Source organism: Cryptomeria japonica, chromosome 6 (assembly GCF_030272615.1).
Source record: "Cryptomeria japonica chromosome 6, Sugi_1.0, whole genome shotgun sequence".
Classification (NCBI taxonomy): domain Eukaryota; kingdom Viridiplantae; phylum Streptophyta; class Pinopsida; order Cupressales; family Cupressaceae; genus Cryptomeria; species Cryptomeria japonica.
The window spans coordinates 679989347-680008102 of record NC_081410.1 but is presented as its reverse complement, the minus strand read 5'-3'; the positions used below and the strand labels follow the sequence as shown (position 1 = coordinate 680008102).

The 18756-nt window shown below is 37.2% G+C and overlaps 1 protein-coding gene across 1 annotated transcript in view; it reads left to right on the top strand.

Annotated features, from left to right (window-relative positions):
• LOC131069249 (external alternative NAD(P)H-ubiquinone oxidoreductase B1, mitochondrial) overlaps nucleotides 1-18756 on the top strand; it is a 163277-nt gene that overhangs the window by 46715 nt on the left and 97806 nt on the right. The window contains exons 4-6 of the mRNA XM_058004614.2: nucleotides 194-444; nucleotides 17000-17219; nucleotides 17383-17487. Coding sequence (XP_057860597.2) covers nucleotides 194-444; nucleotides 17000-17219; nucleotides 17383-17487 — 576 coding nt within the window. The remainder of the gene's footprint in view (nucleotides 1-193; nucleotides 445-16999; nucleotides 17220-17382; nucleotides 17488-18756) is intronic.

The window sequence follows — 18756 nt, the reverse complement described above, 5'->3', positions numbered from 1 at the left end:
GACTTTTGACTGCATTTGGTGAAAAAATAATGGTACACATATCTACAACAATTAGGGATGTCCCAGAAGGAAATTTCAAAGATATCTCAAAAGGATTTCTTTTATCAGCATAATGTGAGACAAATGCTTATTATCTATTCAAGTGTTGAAGTAGCCTAATTAAAGAATTTTACATGAATTTGAATGCATTCAGGAAGTGGAGGATGCTCAAAGAATACGCAGGAGTATAGTGGATTGTTTTGAGAGAGCAAGCTTGCCTCATTTAAGCAATGAAGAAAGAGAAAGGATTCTTCATTTTGTAGTAGTTGGTGGAGGGCCCACTGGAATTGAGTTTGCTGCAGAGTTGCATGATTTTGTTCATGAAGATTTGCTTAAGCTATATCCTTCAGTGAAGGAGTTCGTGAAGATAACGGTCATTGAGGCAGGGGATCATATCTTGAACATGTGAGACACTAAATTATATTCTTTATATGTATAGTTCTAAACTATAAAGAAGCTAGCTTTTAGAATTTATTTTTGAACTTGTTACAATGCACATCTTCTATATTATTGGAATACTGAATCAATTGTAAGACATTACTGTTTAATAATTAGTTTGTTTTAGGTTAATGGTTTACATGCCATTGAATAAATAAAGTGAGCAATGAACAAGATTGGTTGGATCTCAAGAACAATTTAAGGGATGATGTAATAATTTTGAATGTTGTGTGTTATAATGAATGCTTCCCCCTCAAGGATTATTGTATGATAACCTTTAGTAAGCTGATTTTGGAGCCCTGCAATTGCTGCTCCAACCCTATCTTATTAGATGCACCCTCTAAAACCACCAGATAAGAAGCTAGAGTTAGTTTCCTCCACCAACCTTGCAACAAGTCCAATAAATTCATCTGGCTTATCGGATCCACTCTCTACAACCACCAAATAAGGGGCTAGGGGTAGTTTCCTCCACCCATTTGAGGAGGTCATAACCTCTTCATAAATGAGAGAGCAACCATGATTCACTTAAGCTATTTGTAATATACTGCCCAAATTTTTTTACCAAAATATTCTAGTTTTGTCAAGTTTTACCATGTAGGCATTTCATCAAATAGCTATTTTAACACAATAGCATAAACAATCACCATAAGACTGATTTATCAAATGCAGATGCTAGTAACATCCTTTCTTCAATTAAATGCTAGAAAAAGTGTACATAAAAGATTGATTGATAAATATATGAGCTACTATAGCAAACTGTGGAATACAGAAATATGATATAATGCTTATGATATAACAGAAAATATAATATATTATTTGCTGACCTTTCTAGAAGCTTCCTGATAGTCCAAACAGCAACCATATAAGCTCCAAATACTCCCTAGGAGTGGTACGGCAGTCCCATGAATGGTACAGCAGGCTTTTAGGATCTATGGCAGCCTTGTTTGGTGTTGCAACACCCTTTTAGCATACTGCCCTGACCACAATCTTTGACTTAAGAGGATGCTTAGGAAATTACTAAGGCTTCAATGCCTTTCCTATGCATCGCTCCACCCTTATACTTGCCACTAATATGGTATGGGCCTTCTAAGCATGACAAAATGGTACGGCTTGATTAACCCAGCACAAATTAAAATATTTGTTTTTAAAACACTTCTAAGACACACACTGCACAATGGTTTTCTGATCTTTCTCCTCTTGCACACACGACACTTATTTACAAGTTAATTATTTGGTGGCAAATCCCAATAAATTTGTACCTGAAGTTCCAATGCTTGCAATTGTCAACAATATCTCTGTTTTCTCCATTAGTTGGGAATGTGAATCCACCATAGATTTGATTAGAAAGAAATCTTTCATCTTTGAAGCCAAATACCCAAGAGTTTACATTCTAGGGTTTAAAAGTTGAACTCACAGTCTAAACTTTGCAAATGAGAGAAATGAAATGACCAAGATGTGTAAATTAGCTCCTTCATTCTTCTTTTATAACTTTGGAGGGAACTTTTGAGAAGTTTCATTTTAAATTCACCTTTATTAAAATAATAATCCTTTAGGCCCACATAAAGTGAATTTATATTATTTTTTCTTTCTGAGTTTATTCATTTTATAGAAATTAATTAAGTACAATTAGCTCACAACATTATTTTAATAGATCTAGCAAAATATTATTGAAATCTTGCACAAATAATAGGTAGTAGTAATAAATCACTCGTAATAGAAATTGAAAACTAGCAATATAGGAGTACATTAAAACTCTCAATAAGGATACTGAAATCTGCTTGCAAGTCCAAATTGATTTCTCATTGAAGCACAATCATGACACTCATGTAGAATCACCCAGTTGGAGATGAGGGCTTTTTGTCCTCAATTTTCAAGAGGTTTCCAAGAGGCTTTCCATCCTCCAGAAATTACCAAGGGTACACATCCTTGAATATAATCTTAGAATTTCGAATTTGAAAATTAGATGATGAATAATGAGCCTTGACTTTTCTTTTATATGTGCTGTGTCTCAGGCTCTTAATTTTATTTTAATTTTTATTTATGTTGATTTTTCTCTCCAAGTATTTCAAAAGTACTTTTAAACTACATCCAAGGGCCTTTTTTAATTATATTTCAAATAAGTATTAAAAAATCCTTTTAAATAATATTTAAATGGCCTTTCAAAAATGAAGTAATGAGGCCCACTTAAAATATTATTATTATTATTTTTAATTTGAAAAGGGGACATGACAGGTAGGATTGGGGCTACTAGAGAAGATGGCATCACTATAGTAACAATTAGAGATAGAATTGTTTGTTGCTTGCTTGGAGGGGATGGTGGAGGGTGTAATATATCCTGCTTATATTGGACTAAAAATGCAAGGAATATTGTCAAACAATTATCTGACAACCTGCTGTTCTAAGTCTCAGACTGTATAACCTGCGTGTTATGCGGTTTACTAGACTGCTGAATAACTTGCTTGTTATGCTGATTTGACTGTTACAAGGTTTCAGACTTGTTTGGAAGCATTAACCACAAAGTATAATCAAAGTGTGACTTGTAAACAACTACCAAACAATAGCATAACCCACTAGGATAATTGTGCAACTTGCTGTAATTACATGAATTTGAATACAAAATCACACACCTACAGCTGACTAGAATTTTATCAAACAGTTGGCATGAAACCATAAGACAATGCGAAAATGAGTGGCAACCTTATCACTCCTTTATTTAGGAAACAATTGAGCTCTTTACAATGACCAAACCAATGCCCAAACACTTAGCAATTTATTAATAATTTTTCAGTAAGTCTGAAGATACATGGCAGCCATGGACACATGCATATAACTGAGAAATACAAGGAAAGATTGATGCCAAAAGAACCTGATTAAAATCGCCTAAGCTTGTGGTTGAAGAAGCAAGCAATATCATGTTGATTGAAGCCTCCACAATGTCAAAACAATTGGATCTTCAAAATCGCCCCTGCTGCAAGTGCAAAGCTCTGATAATAAATAGATTCCAGCTCTACAGTCTCCTCTTAAACCCTGATCATGATCGCTGTCCTCCTCCAACCATGGCGCTATCACCAAACGCCAAGTTTGATGCAAAATCGTGGTATAGGTGGGTGTAGTTCGAATTGCTTCAGATCTGATTTAACCCCTGCAACTTCTCTTATTCACCTTCAAATACACGCTAAAATGAATCGCCTTATGTCCCCATTGATAGCGCTGTCCTCAAATGAAGGTTCTGATGCTTAAACAAGATGATAATAGTAAAATCGTGGGTATGGAGGATAGAACTTGATGTGTTTCAGACATGCTACACAACCTGCAATCTTCCAATTTCTCCTTCAATTGGTCTTCTAGGAAAATCGCTTATCCTTCCCAATAGAAATCGACGCACATATATGATAAATATGGATGAGCTGAAAATGCCACAAAACGTCTACCATGAGATGCACAAGAAACTCATTGAGCACAATGTGAAGGACTAAAATTATCCTCCACTCTCAGCTGCAACCCCTCGGAGGATCTTTCACCACCTCAGTTATGCAAATCATAGGGAGGTTTTGTTCCCAATGATTAAGTCTGCAAAAACCCTTGGCTCCTCAAGTCTACACAAGAAAAGATGTCAAATAACCCTTGGTTCTTTTCCTCAAGAGGTCGGCCTCCTTCTAGAAGAAACAAAATAATATTTAATTGACCTTTCTAGAAGATTCCCCTTAAATAATAATTATATTATTTAAGTGACTTTATTATTTAATTGCACTTTAAATAATTAAAATATCATTATGAACATAAAGTGCAACACACGTGACATCATACGTGAGAAATCATTATCTCACGAAAAATCATATAAAATTAAAATGTGAAGACATGAGTAACTGCCCAAGTGCCCCTCTTATCAACTCCGTGGCCTACGAGGGTCAAGTAATAGGCCAAACTCCTCTGTGGACTGATCCTCATGAAAATGGGGACATTACAGAGGGGTCGTTGATTGCAAAGGGGATGGGAATGTTAGAGGTAACAAGAGGAGGAAGAGGGGAAGAGATTAGCTATGGCATAGGAATGCTTGGCTTTGCTAATCTTGGGGTGTTTGGTGTTGTTCAACTACTTTCTTAGGAGAACCTTCAAATCTAAAATGCCTTTGGATCTTGTGTCTTCTCTAGAGAGCTTTGTAGCTTCGAGCCTTGACTTGGAGGCCCCTGTGCAATTGATGTTAATTCTATTGTTGTTGATGATAGAATTGGTGACTCTCCCATGGATGGTGAAGGTTTTCTAGATTGCTTTCAGAACCTCTCCATCTCTTTCTAGAGAGTTACTGGAGAGGCTTGATAAGCTCGTGATAGTTGTGCTCCAAAGCTTAGATAAGTGACCCTCTCAAGCCACACACATGCAAATCAGCAATGACTTGACTTAATTAGGTGAAGGGTACTCCCCTTACACATTCAAACTCAAAGCAACAATGAAATTGACAGGAAATTGCAAGACATGATTCTTGCTTTCTATTGATTTTCATGAAATAAAAGTACAATGCTGTTTTGAAATTACAATATTTTCAGCCTCATAGGCAACATATATTGTAAAAATTTGCCTATAGCAACCCAAGATCTAGAGGCCAATGAATAGCACAAAAGCAATAGAGAACAAGATAGACAAGAACAAACTGTATTCTTATTAAGATGCAAAAATTGATCAACTATACAATGTACATGAGCCTGCTTATAAAGGAAAGGCCATAGGGAAATGAGAGCACACAATTATGGCATGAGGCCCAATGAGATACAAGGGTAGGTAGGAGAAATAATAGATAATTTCACTAAAGGTGGTTCACCCACGGAAGGTGGAATTATTATTCCACTATAAGTGGATATGAAAATGTGATAACAAGATAACACCACCAAAGGTGGGATTTCTCCTACAATCCTATTCCCTAGATATGCAATTCCCTAGGTGTCTCACATGCAAACTACTATGAATGCATTATCCTAAGTCAAATTAAGTAAAGTGTAGTTACATGAGACATAAATTACACCAACACCCCCCCTTAAGTGCAACTTAAGGGAATGTAGACCCAAGTTAACAATGCAAGATGGGTCTCGACTACTAGGCCATGCTAGGTACCCATGTACAAATGCAATGCAATCTCTTGCAAACTGAGAGAGGGAGAAAACAAAGTGGGAAAAAAATCCCCCTCAAAGAGAGATGAACACACAAAAAAACTCTCAAAGAAGAATGAGAAGGACAAAATCTTGAGAGAGGAAAAAGTCCCCCCCCATAAGAGAGAATGGAGAAGTCAACTAATCCCCCCTATGAAATATACCCCATCCCCAAGAGAGCTTGCAATTGATGAATCTTACTCTCAGTGAAGGGTTTGGAGAATATGTCTGCAACCTACTCTGCGGTAGGACAATACTGCAAATCAATGACTTGTTCCTATATTAGCTCCCTGATGTAGTGCATATGGATCTCTATGTGTTTGGTCCTCTGATGGTGAATCGGGTTCTTCGTGATCTGAATGGTACTCTGATTGTCACAATGAAGGACTGTAGGCCATGTAGTAGCTGCATTAACAACCTCTCGACACTTAGCCTCAGTCAAAGAGAGAGCAATAGCATGCTGCTTCTTGCTCTGCCAACAAATGGGGCGAGAACCGAGATGAAAGCTATAACTTGAAGTGGACTTATGATCATGAAGATCGCCAACCCAATTGAAGTCTGTGTAACCAAGGTAAGTCTTGTACCTACTGGATAGTGAATCCCAAAGTGATGTGTACCCTGTATGTAGGGCAAGATGCGTTTGGTAGCTTTCCAATGAAGCTCATGTGGTTCTTGCATAAAGCGTGAAACCATGCCAACTGCAAAGGAAATATTAGGGCATGTGTGAGTCAAGTAGATGAGACTCCCAACAAGTTGACGATACAATGTAGCATCAACAAGTGGAGTGGAACACTTAGCCTCAAGATTGACTCCTGAAAGAAAGGGAGTTGGCGCATGCTTACAATCAACCATGTGGAATCGTGGTAGAAGATCAAGAGCATACTTCGGCTGAGCAAGAGTAATCTTGGAAGAAGATTGTGAGATCTCGATCCTGATAAAGTAGTGCAAAAGGCCCAAGTTAGTCATAGCAAATTTCTCATGCAAAGTAGATTTGACACTGCTAATGATGGATGAGGTACTCCTTGTAATGATCAAGTCATCGACACATTGCCCAAGTAGCAAATGAGAGTCATCCTGTCACAAAATGTAAACATTTGTATTTGAATGACACTTGGTGAATCCTACAGAGAGAATAAAGGAATCCATCTTGGCATACCAAGCCCTAGGGGCTTGCTTGAGGCCATAGATAGACTTCCTCAATCTGCAAACCAAAGAAGAATCCTAAATGAATCCCAACAGCTGCTCCATGTAAATCTCCTCTTCAAGATCCTCGGGAAGAAATGCACTCTTCACATCCATCTGATGTACAACCCAACCATGAGCTGCGACAATAGCAAGTGTCAAGTAAATGGAGTCCATCTTAGCTACGAGTGCAAAGATCTCAATATAATCAACACCAGGAACCTGTGAGAAACCTTTGCAACAAGCCGAGATTTGTACTTATCCACACTACCATCTGCTGCAAAATAGATCCACTTACATCCATCTTTCTCCCCTTAGGGAGAGGGACTAACTCCCATGTGTTGTTCCTCATCAATGAACTTTACTCTTCCTCCATTGTTGAATCCCACTCAAGAACCCTTGATGCTTCCTTAAAGGATTGTGGATTGAAAGTTGAAGCAATGTAAGCATATGGAAGATCCTGATGTTGTGACCAAGTCCTTCAAGTATCTAAAGGATTGCCAACAAGAGAACCCAATGACTCGATTATGCCGAGCCCAACAAGGTCTTGTAGGAGATGAAGGACGAGCTTCCTCAACTTCAATTGGACCCTACAGAGGTGGGAGCCTGTGAGTTGAAGTTGAGGTGGAATCATCATCTGAGTCACTATCATCACTTTCCACTATAGAGGAAGGATGAGGAGGATGAGAGGCCAATCTAGGAGAGCTTTCCTCAAAGCAAACACTCCTCTCAATGAATACCTCATGTGTCTCTAGATCCATAAGTCTATATGCCTTAACACCCTCAGGATATCCAACAAATATGTAAGGCCTACTTTAAGGTTCCAATGCCTTGCGTTTTTGTGGAGGAATGCAAGCCCATGTTGGACACCCAAAGACCCTGAAGTGTCTCACAATCGGTTTTCTACAACACCAAGCCTCAAAAGGAGTCATACCCTTCAAAGCTTTGTGGGGAACCTGATTTTGGATGTGTGTGGCACAACTAATAACTTGTGCCCAAAAAGCAGGACCAAGAGAACGAGCATGAATCATGCAGCTAGCCATCTTCTTAATGGTTATATTCTTCCTTTCTACAACACCATTCTGTTGTGGAGTGTAGGCAACTGAGTGCTGAAGATCAATCCCCCCAAGAGTACAAAATTCCTCAAGTCTATTGTTCACATATTTGTTGAAGATTGGCAGCATCAGTCATCACTTCCAGCCTGAGGAAGACAAATATGTAAGTGGCATAATCGGCCTAATCGATTAAGAGAGAGTGTTGATGCTATGGTCGGATTCCTTCAGGCCAACATAGACAACATAAAAGTTGTGATAATATAATTATATTATATTTATTGTGATAATATTATTATTGAGAGATAATATAATTATATTATTTTGAGATAATATAATTATATTATTATGTGATAATATAATTATATTATAATAATTATTATACTGTTATTAATAATATAATAATTGGAGACCAACTTGAAAGAGTGGTGACCCTTGGTGAAGGGGCACCACCGATAGGTATAAAGGAAGAATAAATCTTCCTCTCTAAAGTGATTGATGATAGAATAAAATATACAGAATGCGTATATAACATTTCAACATGGTATTAGAGCAACAATAGGATGTTGGGAATATAAATGGCCTGCGTGGAGGAAGCATGAAAGACATTTTTCACTTCCAGTCTGAGTAAAGAAGCCTCAGTCTACGTGAAGAAGCCTCGGTTTGCGAGAAGAAGCCTTCTGACTGTGTGGAAGACACTTATAGTGTTGTGTGGAGGCTGTGTGAAGTGCTGCGTAGAGAAATTATGCATCAACTTTTATTCAACGTAAAATCTAGCAATGAGCAGGGGAGACTCTTTATGCATCAATGCTTGAGCATTCGATACAAACCAGTGATGGGTTGGTAAGAGATCATGATCCGTGAGAACTAAGATCCTACATCGGGCCGTGGAATTCATATTATCACGCTAACGTTGTAAGTTGGGGATTGAAACAATATTTGCAGCATATGGAGGTACGCTAGACTTTGTGTTGTCTTCGACAGGGAAAGTCCAGTCATCGAAGTCTGAAGTGTTCAACACTATCTTCCAATGACTATCGATCATAGCGTGGAGCCACGTCAGTAATACCATCGCCAATTATATTGTTCTTCATAATTATGATATTATCGGAGTATGATGTAACACAATTCCGATAGATCATTATTCGCACGGGTCTTGTATGGAGCAAGGAACCGAAAATACCTTTACAAAGGATGTCGACTAAGATAAAATATACTTAATTCATTATTGGCTGATTATGTCAATATTGCTGCCTTCATTAATGACTTTGGCTGACCAAATGGAGTTGATCTGCCACGCAGAAGTTTGACGGCTATTGCCAATCAAAGTTGCACTTCAAATTAATTTGATGTGGGTGTGCATATTTGGCACAGCCTGGACCAAGTATTGCAAATGTGAAATAATGACGAAGTCGCTGTCTTCCAGATGCAAATTTGCTGATAAGTCTTGGTGTATTCGCTGTATAGCTAAATCATCTAAGCTATGAAACGATATAAGCATAAGTGCCCTTTGTTTTTTTGAAATCACTGTCAAGAGACGTTATCTTGCAACATCTGATCAGAGGAGGATCGCTGCACCTTGTCAAAATCATATCGCCAGCCCTATTGGCAAATTCGCCTCAGTCCAATTGCCATCCCATTGAGATCGCTAGCCTTCAAAATCTGATCAAAATAACCATCGCCTGAGATAAGACTCAAATCAGTACTTGTTGATGTGTTTTTTTAGACAAAGATAACATGGGTGTTTGGAGTAATTAGTGGTGACAGTTAGTTAAGACCTAACAAGTAGTCCGTGAGCATGAAAAGTTACGATTATAGAGAGACCTAATGAAAATGAGACATGTCTCTTAGAATGTAACCATTATCATCGTGCAATATACATAAGGGAGTTGGAACTCATTCAATCAGACATCATTGGATTTTGTGCCACAATGCCACCCCAAGAATATAAACTGCTGGGCTTTCTCCATGGTTGCAGCGGTTGAAGGAGTTAATCAGATTGTGACTGGGAAGTTAATATCTTTGTCTGAACAAGAGCTTGTAGACTGTGATACTTCAACCAACCATGGGTGCAATGGTGGATTAATGGATGCTGCATTTCAATTTGGAGAATGGTGGTATTGACAGCGAGGCCGATTACCCTCATAAGGGTCTGGAAGGTGCCTGTAGCATGAAATGGTATTGCTGATTAATTCGAACTACAAGGCCAGAAAGAACAAGACATTGACTTAAACCGAGACGCTCTCTCTGCACCACATTATACTGTTGTGAACAAATATTTACCTACAGAGGTGCAACAGTTCACTTGTGAAAGCCATAGAGGCACTTGTGCTGGTAATGATAGCATCTAGGGTTACAAAGCCAAGATTGAGACAAGAGGGCTCTCTCAGTGAGATGGAGCATATTGAAAGGGGATTTTGTTCTAAATTTCAAGATGATCATATTCCTGCCTAGGGCTTGATCTTATGACAGTAGATCCATGGTGGTTTTGGATCTAGCACTTCCAACCGTATGAGGATCATACCAGATGATGAGAGTCTCCTAAAGAAAGATATCTTCCATGATTGGGACCATATGAGTAGGGGATGCTTCCGTGACAGAGGGAGCAACTAAGAGGATGTTCTTCTATTGATATTTGAGGATCTTGGTTATATTGGTTCAGAGGGAGTGGACCATGTCAAGATGGTTTCTCTAGTGATCAGTCAAAGGACTATGATTCATGAGATGGAGTCCCATTTATGTAGGCTGGAAGGCCTTTATACTGACTTCTAGGTCATGATATTCCTTGATAGATGAAAACTTGGTGAGCTTGGAATACACCAAGAGTGATGTAGACTCCAACCTTGTATTTCATGAAAGGTAAAAGCATGTGGAGATCAAGTATGACTATGTTAGAGACATGGTGGAAAGGTATGCTATTCACTAATGTATTCTTCTTTCCAAAAGATGTTTTAAAGTGTAAACTCTTGTGATTGCATTTCTCTTTGAGAGAGAATTAAGGAGAAAGCCCTTATCTTCACCCTTTGATATGGTTCATGGTGGATGTCATGTGTGTGACTCCATGACAATTTTGGTTCAGTGCTTGATGAGCCCCTGTGAACACTATTGTGAGGTGAAGACCTCTCAATAGTGAACACTTGTACATCTGATCATTATCGTAAGGTGAAGATCTTACGATATTGATTGATCAAACCGTTATGATGGATATCATGGGACGTGATATCTATGGATATGTCATAATGGTTTATATCTCTAGTAGTAATATCTATGGATGTGCCATAATGGTGGATATCATGAGGCGTGATATCCATGGATAAGCCATAATGGTGGATATTACATAATGAGATATTCATGGTGGATTTCATGTGACGTGAAATCCGTGGACATGCCATGTAGTAATATCTTTAGATATACCATAATAGTGGATATCATGTGAAGTGATATCTATGGATAAGCCATAATGGTGGATATTACTTGAGGAAATCTCTATGGTGGATATCACGTGAAGTGATATCTATGGATAAGCCATAATGGTTGATATCACGTGAGGTGATATCTATGAATAAACCATAATGGTGGATATCGCGTGAAGTGATATCTATGGATAAGCCATAATGGTTGATATCACGTGAGGTGATATATCTCCTTTGCACATATGTATGTAACCATTGTGGTCAAAACATCATGATGAGGTAATGTGATATCACAATGAGGTGATAAGCAACCTGCTTGCTCATGAGTACAGTCATTGTGTTGGTCATCTCGATGAGGTGATATGTCTTGTGCAGCTGGAAGTATCCTCCCTAGCTAAGAGGGAGTGTTGAAGATTGGCAGCATCGGTCATCACTTCCAGCCTGAGGAAGACAAATATGTAAGTGGCATAATCGGCCTAATCGACTAAGAGGGAGTGTTGATGCTATGGTTAGATTCCTTCAGGTTGACATAGACAACATAAAGGTTGTGATAATATTGTGATAATATTATTTTTGAGAGATAATATAATTATATTATATAATTATTATATTATTATTTTGAGATAATATAATTATATTATTATGTGATAATATAATTATATTATAAATATATTATAATAATTATTATATTGTTATTAATAATATAATAATTGGAGACCAACTTGAAAGAGTGGTGACCCTTGGTGGAGGGGCACCACCGATAGGTATAAAGGAAGAATAAATCTTCCTCTCTAAAGTGATTGATGATAGAATAAAATATACAGAATGCGTATATAACATTTCAACAATATTCCCTTCCATTGTCTGTTCGGAGAATCTTGACTAGCTCCCCTGATTGCTTCTCAACATGAGCCTTGAAGGCTAGAAATCTGTCAAACTCTTCACTCTTGGGAACAAGAAAGTAGACCCAAGTGAAGCGAGAGTAGTCATCAATGAAGGAGAGGACATAGCCGGCCTTGCTAAATGAGGGCACTTGAAATGGGCCTGCTACACCACAATGAAGTAATTGAAGAACTTCCAAAGCTCTCCGAGACTTCCCTTTATCAAACTTCTCTTTGGGATGCTTGCCCATGGAACACCCTGAACATACATCATCTGAAAAGCTGATTTGAAGTAGACTTGTGACCATGTCATTGGAGCTTAGCTGTTGAAGATAGCGGTAATTGAGATGACCAAACCGCTCATGCGATAGGTTACTTTCTGAATTTGAATGAGTGAGCAAGGCGATAGAAGGAGATCGAGGCACAAAGTGGGAGAATAAATAATGCCGTGTGTTGTGATTAGCTTGTCCCATCGCTACCAAGGCATCATTCTCAAGTTCTTTGACCACAACTGAATCAGGTGTGAACTCAACTTTCTTTCCATCTCCATAGTGGGTGATTTGATATATTGAAAGGAGGTTGGTGCTCAAGTTAGGAACATAGAGAACATTCTCAAATGTTCCATCATCCATGGCAACCGAACCCTTCCCCAACTTCCACTTGTGTATCATCACCAATGAAAATGTGAGGTACCTTGGATGGCTCCAATGAGGAAAACTGCTCCCTTGTAGAACCCATGATATGAGAGGCACCAGAGTTAAGTATCCATTGCTGTGAAGAACTTGTTGCCACAAATGCTTTCCCTTTTCCTTTTGATTGTGAGGAGTGGAAGAAGATGAGTCCTTCTTGTAGGCAGATGACTAATTGATGTTGTTCTTCTTAATGATGTTTGTCAACTCGTCAATTTGTTTTGAGTGCAACGATGCTCATCATGACCAACTTTCTTGCAATATGAACAAGTTGGCTTCTCCTTCTTAGATGTATTTCCCTTCTTGAAAGAAGATGAAGTATTGCCTTGTTGTAAAGAGGATGATTGTGCTCTATCTTGATGTGGCTTTGGCTTAGATTGCTTTTGGTTCTTGCCTTTTTCTTGATTCCTTTGATTCCCTTGATTAGCCACCAAAGCTTTTGACTTTGAAGACTTGAGAATTCCCATATTGATCAACTTTGCTTGCTCAAGCATCAACATTTCGGTGAATGCATCAAATGATGGTGTAGTGAATGAAGCACTAGAAGTCAACTGTTGGGTTTGGAAGCTAGAAACAAAGGCTGCATACTCTGATGGAAGCTTGTCCAACAAATTGTAAACCAACTGTGCATCTTTCTTGTCAATGCCACAATCCTTGCGTTTTTCTCTTAGCTCAGTTGCTTTCATATTACCACATCATATTATCTTACTTACCACAAACCTTGAGTATTACCACATCATATTATCTTATTTACTTTATTATAGAGTACTTTTTGCTTGGTTGCCATAAAAGACATTGTGAAATCCCCTTTCAATTTTTTACCCCTTTTTCAGATGGTTTGCAGGTTTGTATTGAAATGTGTTTGCAGGTTTAAGTAATGCCAAGTTTCAAGGGACATTCATTTCATGCATAAAAACATATCATGGAATTGCAACTGAACTTATACTAATTTCTGTTATAAAACATCACAATGTAATCTTATTGCATATTATTTCCAAACTCTTATTTCTGACTTCAGCATTGATTCAATATTGCTGAAAATACAGTAATATTTTCCTCAGTTTTTAAGACACATCCAATTGACTGAAACCTTTCCATGCACAGCCCCAAACTTATTATGTTGCAGCAGAAATCAGACTTCATATAGCTATGTGCAGGTCTGAAGTATTTCTTCTCCACAAAACCAACATACAGTATGATAAGTAGGTAGATAAAGCAGAAATTGGAAGTATGAAGTCGCCCAAACATGGATGACATTCTGATCACTGAGATCTCCAGTCCACACCCATCTGAGAGTTCCACACTGCCGTACAATGCCTCATGTGACCAGGAGAAAGTTTCATGCCGCCCTTTATTCCTTACGTACCATGAATAATACCATGTTGACCTCCAAACCCTTGTGTCAAGCTTCATAGGCAGCAGTAAAGATACTCTAGCATCAAAGGAAATAAACTCACGTCCTCCTAGTAGTAACAACTGTGGTTAGAATTTGAAGGGCATCAACCAAGCTTATCTTTTAACATTGACCTTGGTTTACCTCATAGAATGGCATCCAACTTCATGTCCATTCGCCCATACCTTATTCCACACAAACTCTCATATCACCGGCTAAACTGAGAAATTTGTCTTTGCTAAAAGATTTCACTAATTTCGAACTCAATCACTGAGAAATCTGAGTGACTTGTCCAACAGCCAGCTAGGGTAGAATCTTGCTCTACCGAAACTAGCAATCCCTCAAGGGTTTTGTCCTATGGTTTTCAGCTCCAAAGAATCTCTCTGAATTCCAAAAGGAAGAAAAATAATCCAAGCATGTGAGAATGAGCCTCAAAACATACTTTATAATAACCCCAGAAAAATTCTTGAAAAGCTTTCAATTTACTACACTTTTAATATTTCATTTAAATTCCAGACTAAGGTGGCTTTATTAATTCCCTTTAAATAAGTCACTTAATAATACTTTCTTAATTTAATTAACATTACCCTTTAATTATTACTTTGTTGGATGATATTAAATAATTAATTTAAATTATTCCCTTTCCCTCCACCCTTCATCCCCTCCCCCCCAACCTTTTTTAGACTGCAAGAATCAGGTAGCCTCCCTATAAACTACAGTGCATCTATGAAATATCCCACCGCTCTGTGAATATTTAATTTTCTGATTTTTGTGTCTTTTATTTATATTTTCTAATTTCTGATTTTTTTTGTAGTTTTGAGATATAATGAAATAAATTGCTGGAATTTAAAGAGGAATACTAGAAAACTTTTCTAAGCACTAATAATTAAATTCACTTTCCAAAAATTCAAGAACTTTATTGCTGAGTAAATAAAGAACAGTACATACTCTAATCAAATGCCATCCCGATAGCATATAAGCAGATTACATAGTATGGTTAGGCTGGAATGAGGGTACATCAGCTAGTTGGTATGGTACGACCATGCTGGGACTGCAAACAAGAGATTAATCTGCACTGAAAATTACACTGATTATAATCGCCCTTCAACAGCTGACAAACCCTTTAAAATCAGATCTGAAAAAGCTCACAAAACCCTACGCTAGGACCATAAAATAGTACAGTCAGCCTTGAGAAAGGTACGGCTGGGCTAGTGAATGGTATGACCCTCCAAAATGATCTTCAATCTCTTCCAATCTGCAAACAATCGACTTCCAGATGGCCTATCTACTTTGCAAACTGATTTCAATGATACACAAATATAATCTCTAAGTGAGCTTATCAAAGAGTGATCTTCCACACCTGCAAACACTAATCCCTCTGAGAGTTTTTCGTTCTCAGAAGGCCTAAAATTCATCAGCAAACCCTTGCTCTCCAAGAACTTCATTGATTTCTCCAAACATGAATGAATTAATGATCTCTCAAGGGCCCTTTTATAACCTTCTCAAAAACCCATGACTTGGAGGAAATGAAATGCACTTTGATGTAGTTGGGCCCCCCATAAAGACTTAATAAATGACTTTATAATCATTAAAATAACTTATGCAATTAATACTCCTTATATCCCCTTAATATAAAGTCATTAATTTAATTAATATTATTAAAGTTGAAACTTTAATAAATTAGTATTAATCATTAACTCCAATAAATGCCAATTTCAAAACATTTAAATAATTCTGCCAACTACCCAGTAATAGCCGTGGTAGCCTCCAGCCGTCTAGATGACTTACTATAAATAGTAAGTATGGGACCAAATGCTCAATAGATTTACTAAAAATAGTATGTACAAATGGAGCCTAAAAAACCTCTTTAAGGCAAACCACCAAAAAACAAACAACCCAAGGGTCAGTCGAAAATCCTTGAATCACCCACAAAGGGTCTCCTATACACTCCATTAGCCTACGGGGACCAAAGTCATAGGCTAATCCATGAATCCTGATGTTGGCTAGAGTGGGGACATTACAACCGAGTAAACTTTTTAACATGATCGGTGATGTTGGCGCAACACGCCCTCCAGTACCATGTGGTCTGGGGGTAGACTGGACCTTGTGACTACCACAGGAAGAACTTGCCAATCTAGCCAAGTCCCCAACCCTAAATTATTCCCTTTAACTTGACTTTAGCCTATGGGAATTAAATAGGCTAATTAGTTGTTTCGGACTACTACTCGTAATGGGACATTACGAACACTCACTGTACTTTATTGTTCTTGGGTATTTTGATTATGCCAATGCTTAAATTCTGCATTTAGCTATCATGTGGTGCGTCCCTTCTCTCTCCATGCTAGTTGTTGCTCATCAATGGCTTTACCCACATCTAATATGTGCCCATTCAACATATTCCCTCATATGTCATCAATATCAAGGTTCTTGTGGTGTTCTATCATCCAAGGTTTGTGGAAATATTTCTTTGTCAATCTATTTGTGAATCCTTTTTGTTTGGATTGATTATTTCTTTTCTCTTATTCTAATCTTAGCATTTTAGGCAATTCAGTTCATTGTTTTGTATATCTTGAACTCCAAATTCAAATTGCATTTTGTTCATGTCTAGCCAATATTTTATGATACTGCACTTATTAAAATACTCTAACATTGTTTTAAGTTATGGTTGGATGCTTTAATTTTAGGTAGTTATAAAAACCAAAAGCAATCTTACAATAACCATCTCAAACTTGGTAGGTGCTTCTTATATATATTTGTTGATTCATTTGTAGGTTTGATCAGCGAATCAGCAAGTTTGCGGCAAAAAAATTTCAGAGGGATGGTATTGATTTAAAAACAGGATGTCCTGTGGTTGAGGTAACTGACAAATACATTAGCATGAATGATAAAAAAAGTGGGAAGAAATTATCCATCCCATATGGCATGATTGTCTGGTCTACTGGAATTGGGACTCGTCCTGTTATATCTCAATTCATGCAACAGATTGCCCAGGTTTTCTCTTTGTTCAGATGCCATTAGGAAGCTTCTAATTTATGCCTTTCCCTTTTTAACCGTTACCTACATTGATCTCAATGTTGACCTTGATTGACAATGTTGCACTTTGATTTTTAAATATATTTTTGAGTAAAGTTAGAATTGTGCAACTACAATGCAGACCGACAGGCGGGTTCTAGCAACAGATGAATGGTTGAGAGTTAAGGGATGTAATGATGTATATGCACTTGGTGACTGTGCAACCATAGACCAGCGAAAGATAATGGTATGATAATACACTTCTTTGAAATGCATCTATAATGTCTTTATTTACAAGTTAACAACGACTTAAAGAGGAACTTTGCCATAGACTAGTCTTTCTTTCAAATTGTAAATACAGTGTAATTTGATGTGGCACACATTTTGTGAAGGCGATAGTTGTCTCTATCTATCATATTCTTAGTGATATTCCTCAAATCATTCATGGCAAATGGGGTCAAATTTAATTTTTACACATGGCAAAATATAAAATATTTTTATATAGCATTTGATGCATATTGAATTCGACACTAACTTTTTTTCTGTATCACCAAGATCCATATTGAGCAATGTGAGACCATACGACATGAAGTGTTTTGGTGGTCTTAAAAAGTTCACGTGTTCATCATATACATCAAGCAAATTATAACAATTTTGATTCTGTAATTTCCAAAAAAGGAATCTTGACTAAGGTAGATTGGCAGCAAAAGGGTAGGCACTATTTTCTGATCTCTAAGTTCCTTATTGACAAGGTGAGAGCATACGATGGATTACCTAATCCTATTTGGAAGTCCAACCAGCAAGTTGAAAGTGATTAATATTTCCTATGAAAAATCAATTCTTCTTCTTCAAGTCCTAGAAAAGTTAACAGTATCAGATTTTTTTCATTTTTTAACAATAATTAGGTTAATCATATAAAAAATTTAACATCTAAGAGTAACAAATTTTTTGTGACTTAGTTCATACATTTTTAGAACTTCAATGTCAAGGATGTAATGCTATGTGGATGGTTGTGGAAAGAAAACTAATCATTTTCTATGCTATCAGATAGATGATTCAATTTGAATATCAAATAATGCCATTCAAGCTAAATGTTTTATTTTCCAAAACTATATCTATTCAAATTGCATGAATAAATTGGAACTTGTTTAAGCTATTTGCAATAGAGCTATATTTTTCAAATCGCGACGACAGATTTCTTATGGCTATACTCAGAAAGTCAGTATCAACTATTGACTAGCCTATACCTTATAGTTAATTATCAAACCACTAATTATTATATCTTATAACATGTAATAACCTATGTTGTCTAAAGGATAAAACCGTAACCAAAATAACAAGTTTTTTTTTCCAAGTAATAACAATTTGATGGCTAAATAGAGTGCTAATATTTAAAAAGTTCTCTAAATTTCAAGTGATAATCCACTTGTTTACTAGGTAAAATGACAAGATATTAACAAAAAGGATAGCTAAATTTTGTTCTTTTAGCTATTAGTTTTACAATTAGGTGAAATAA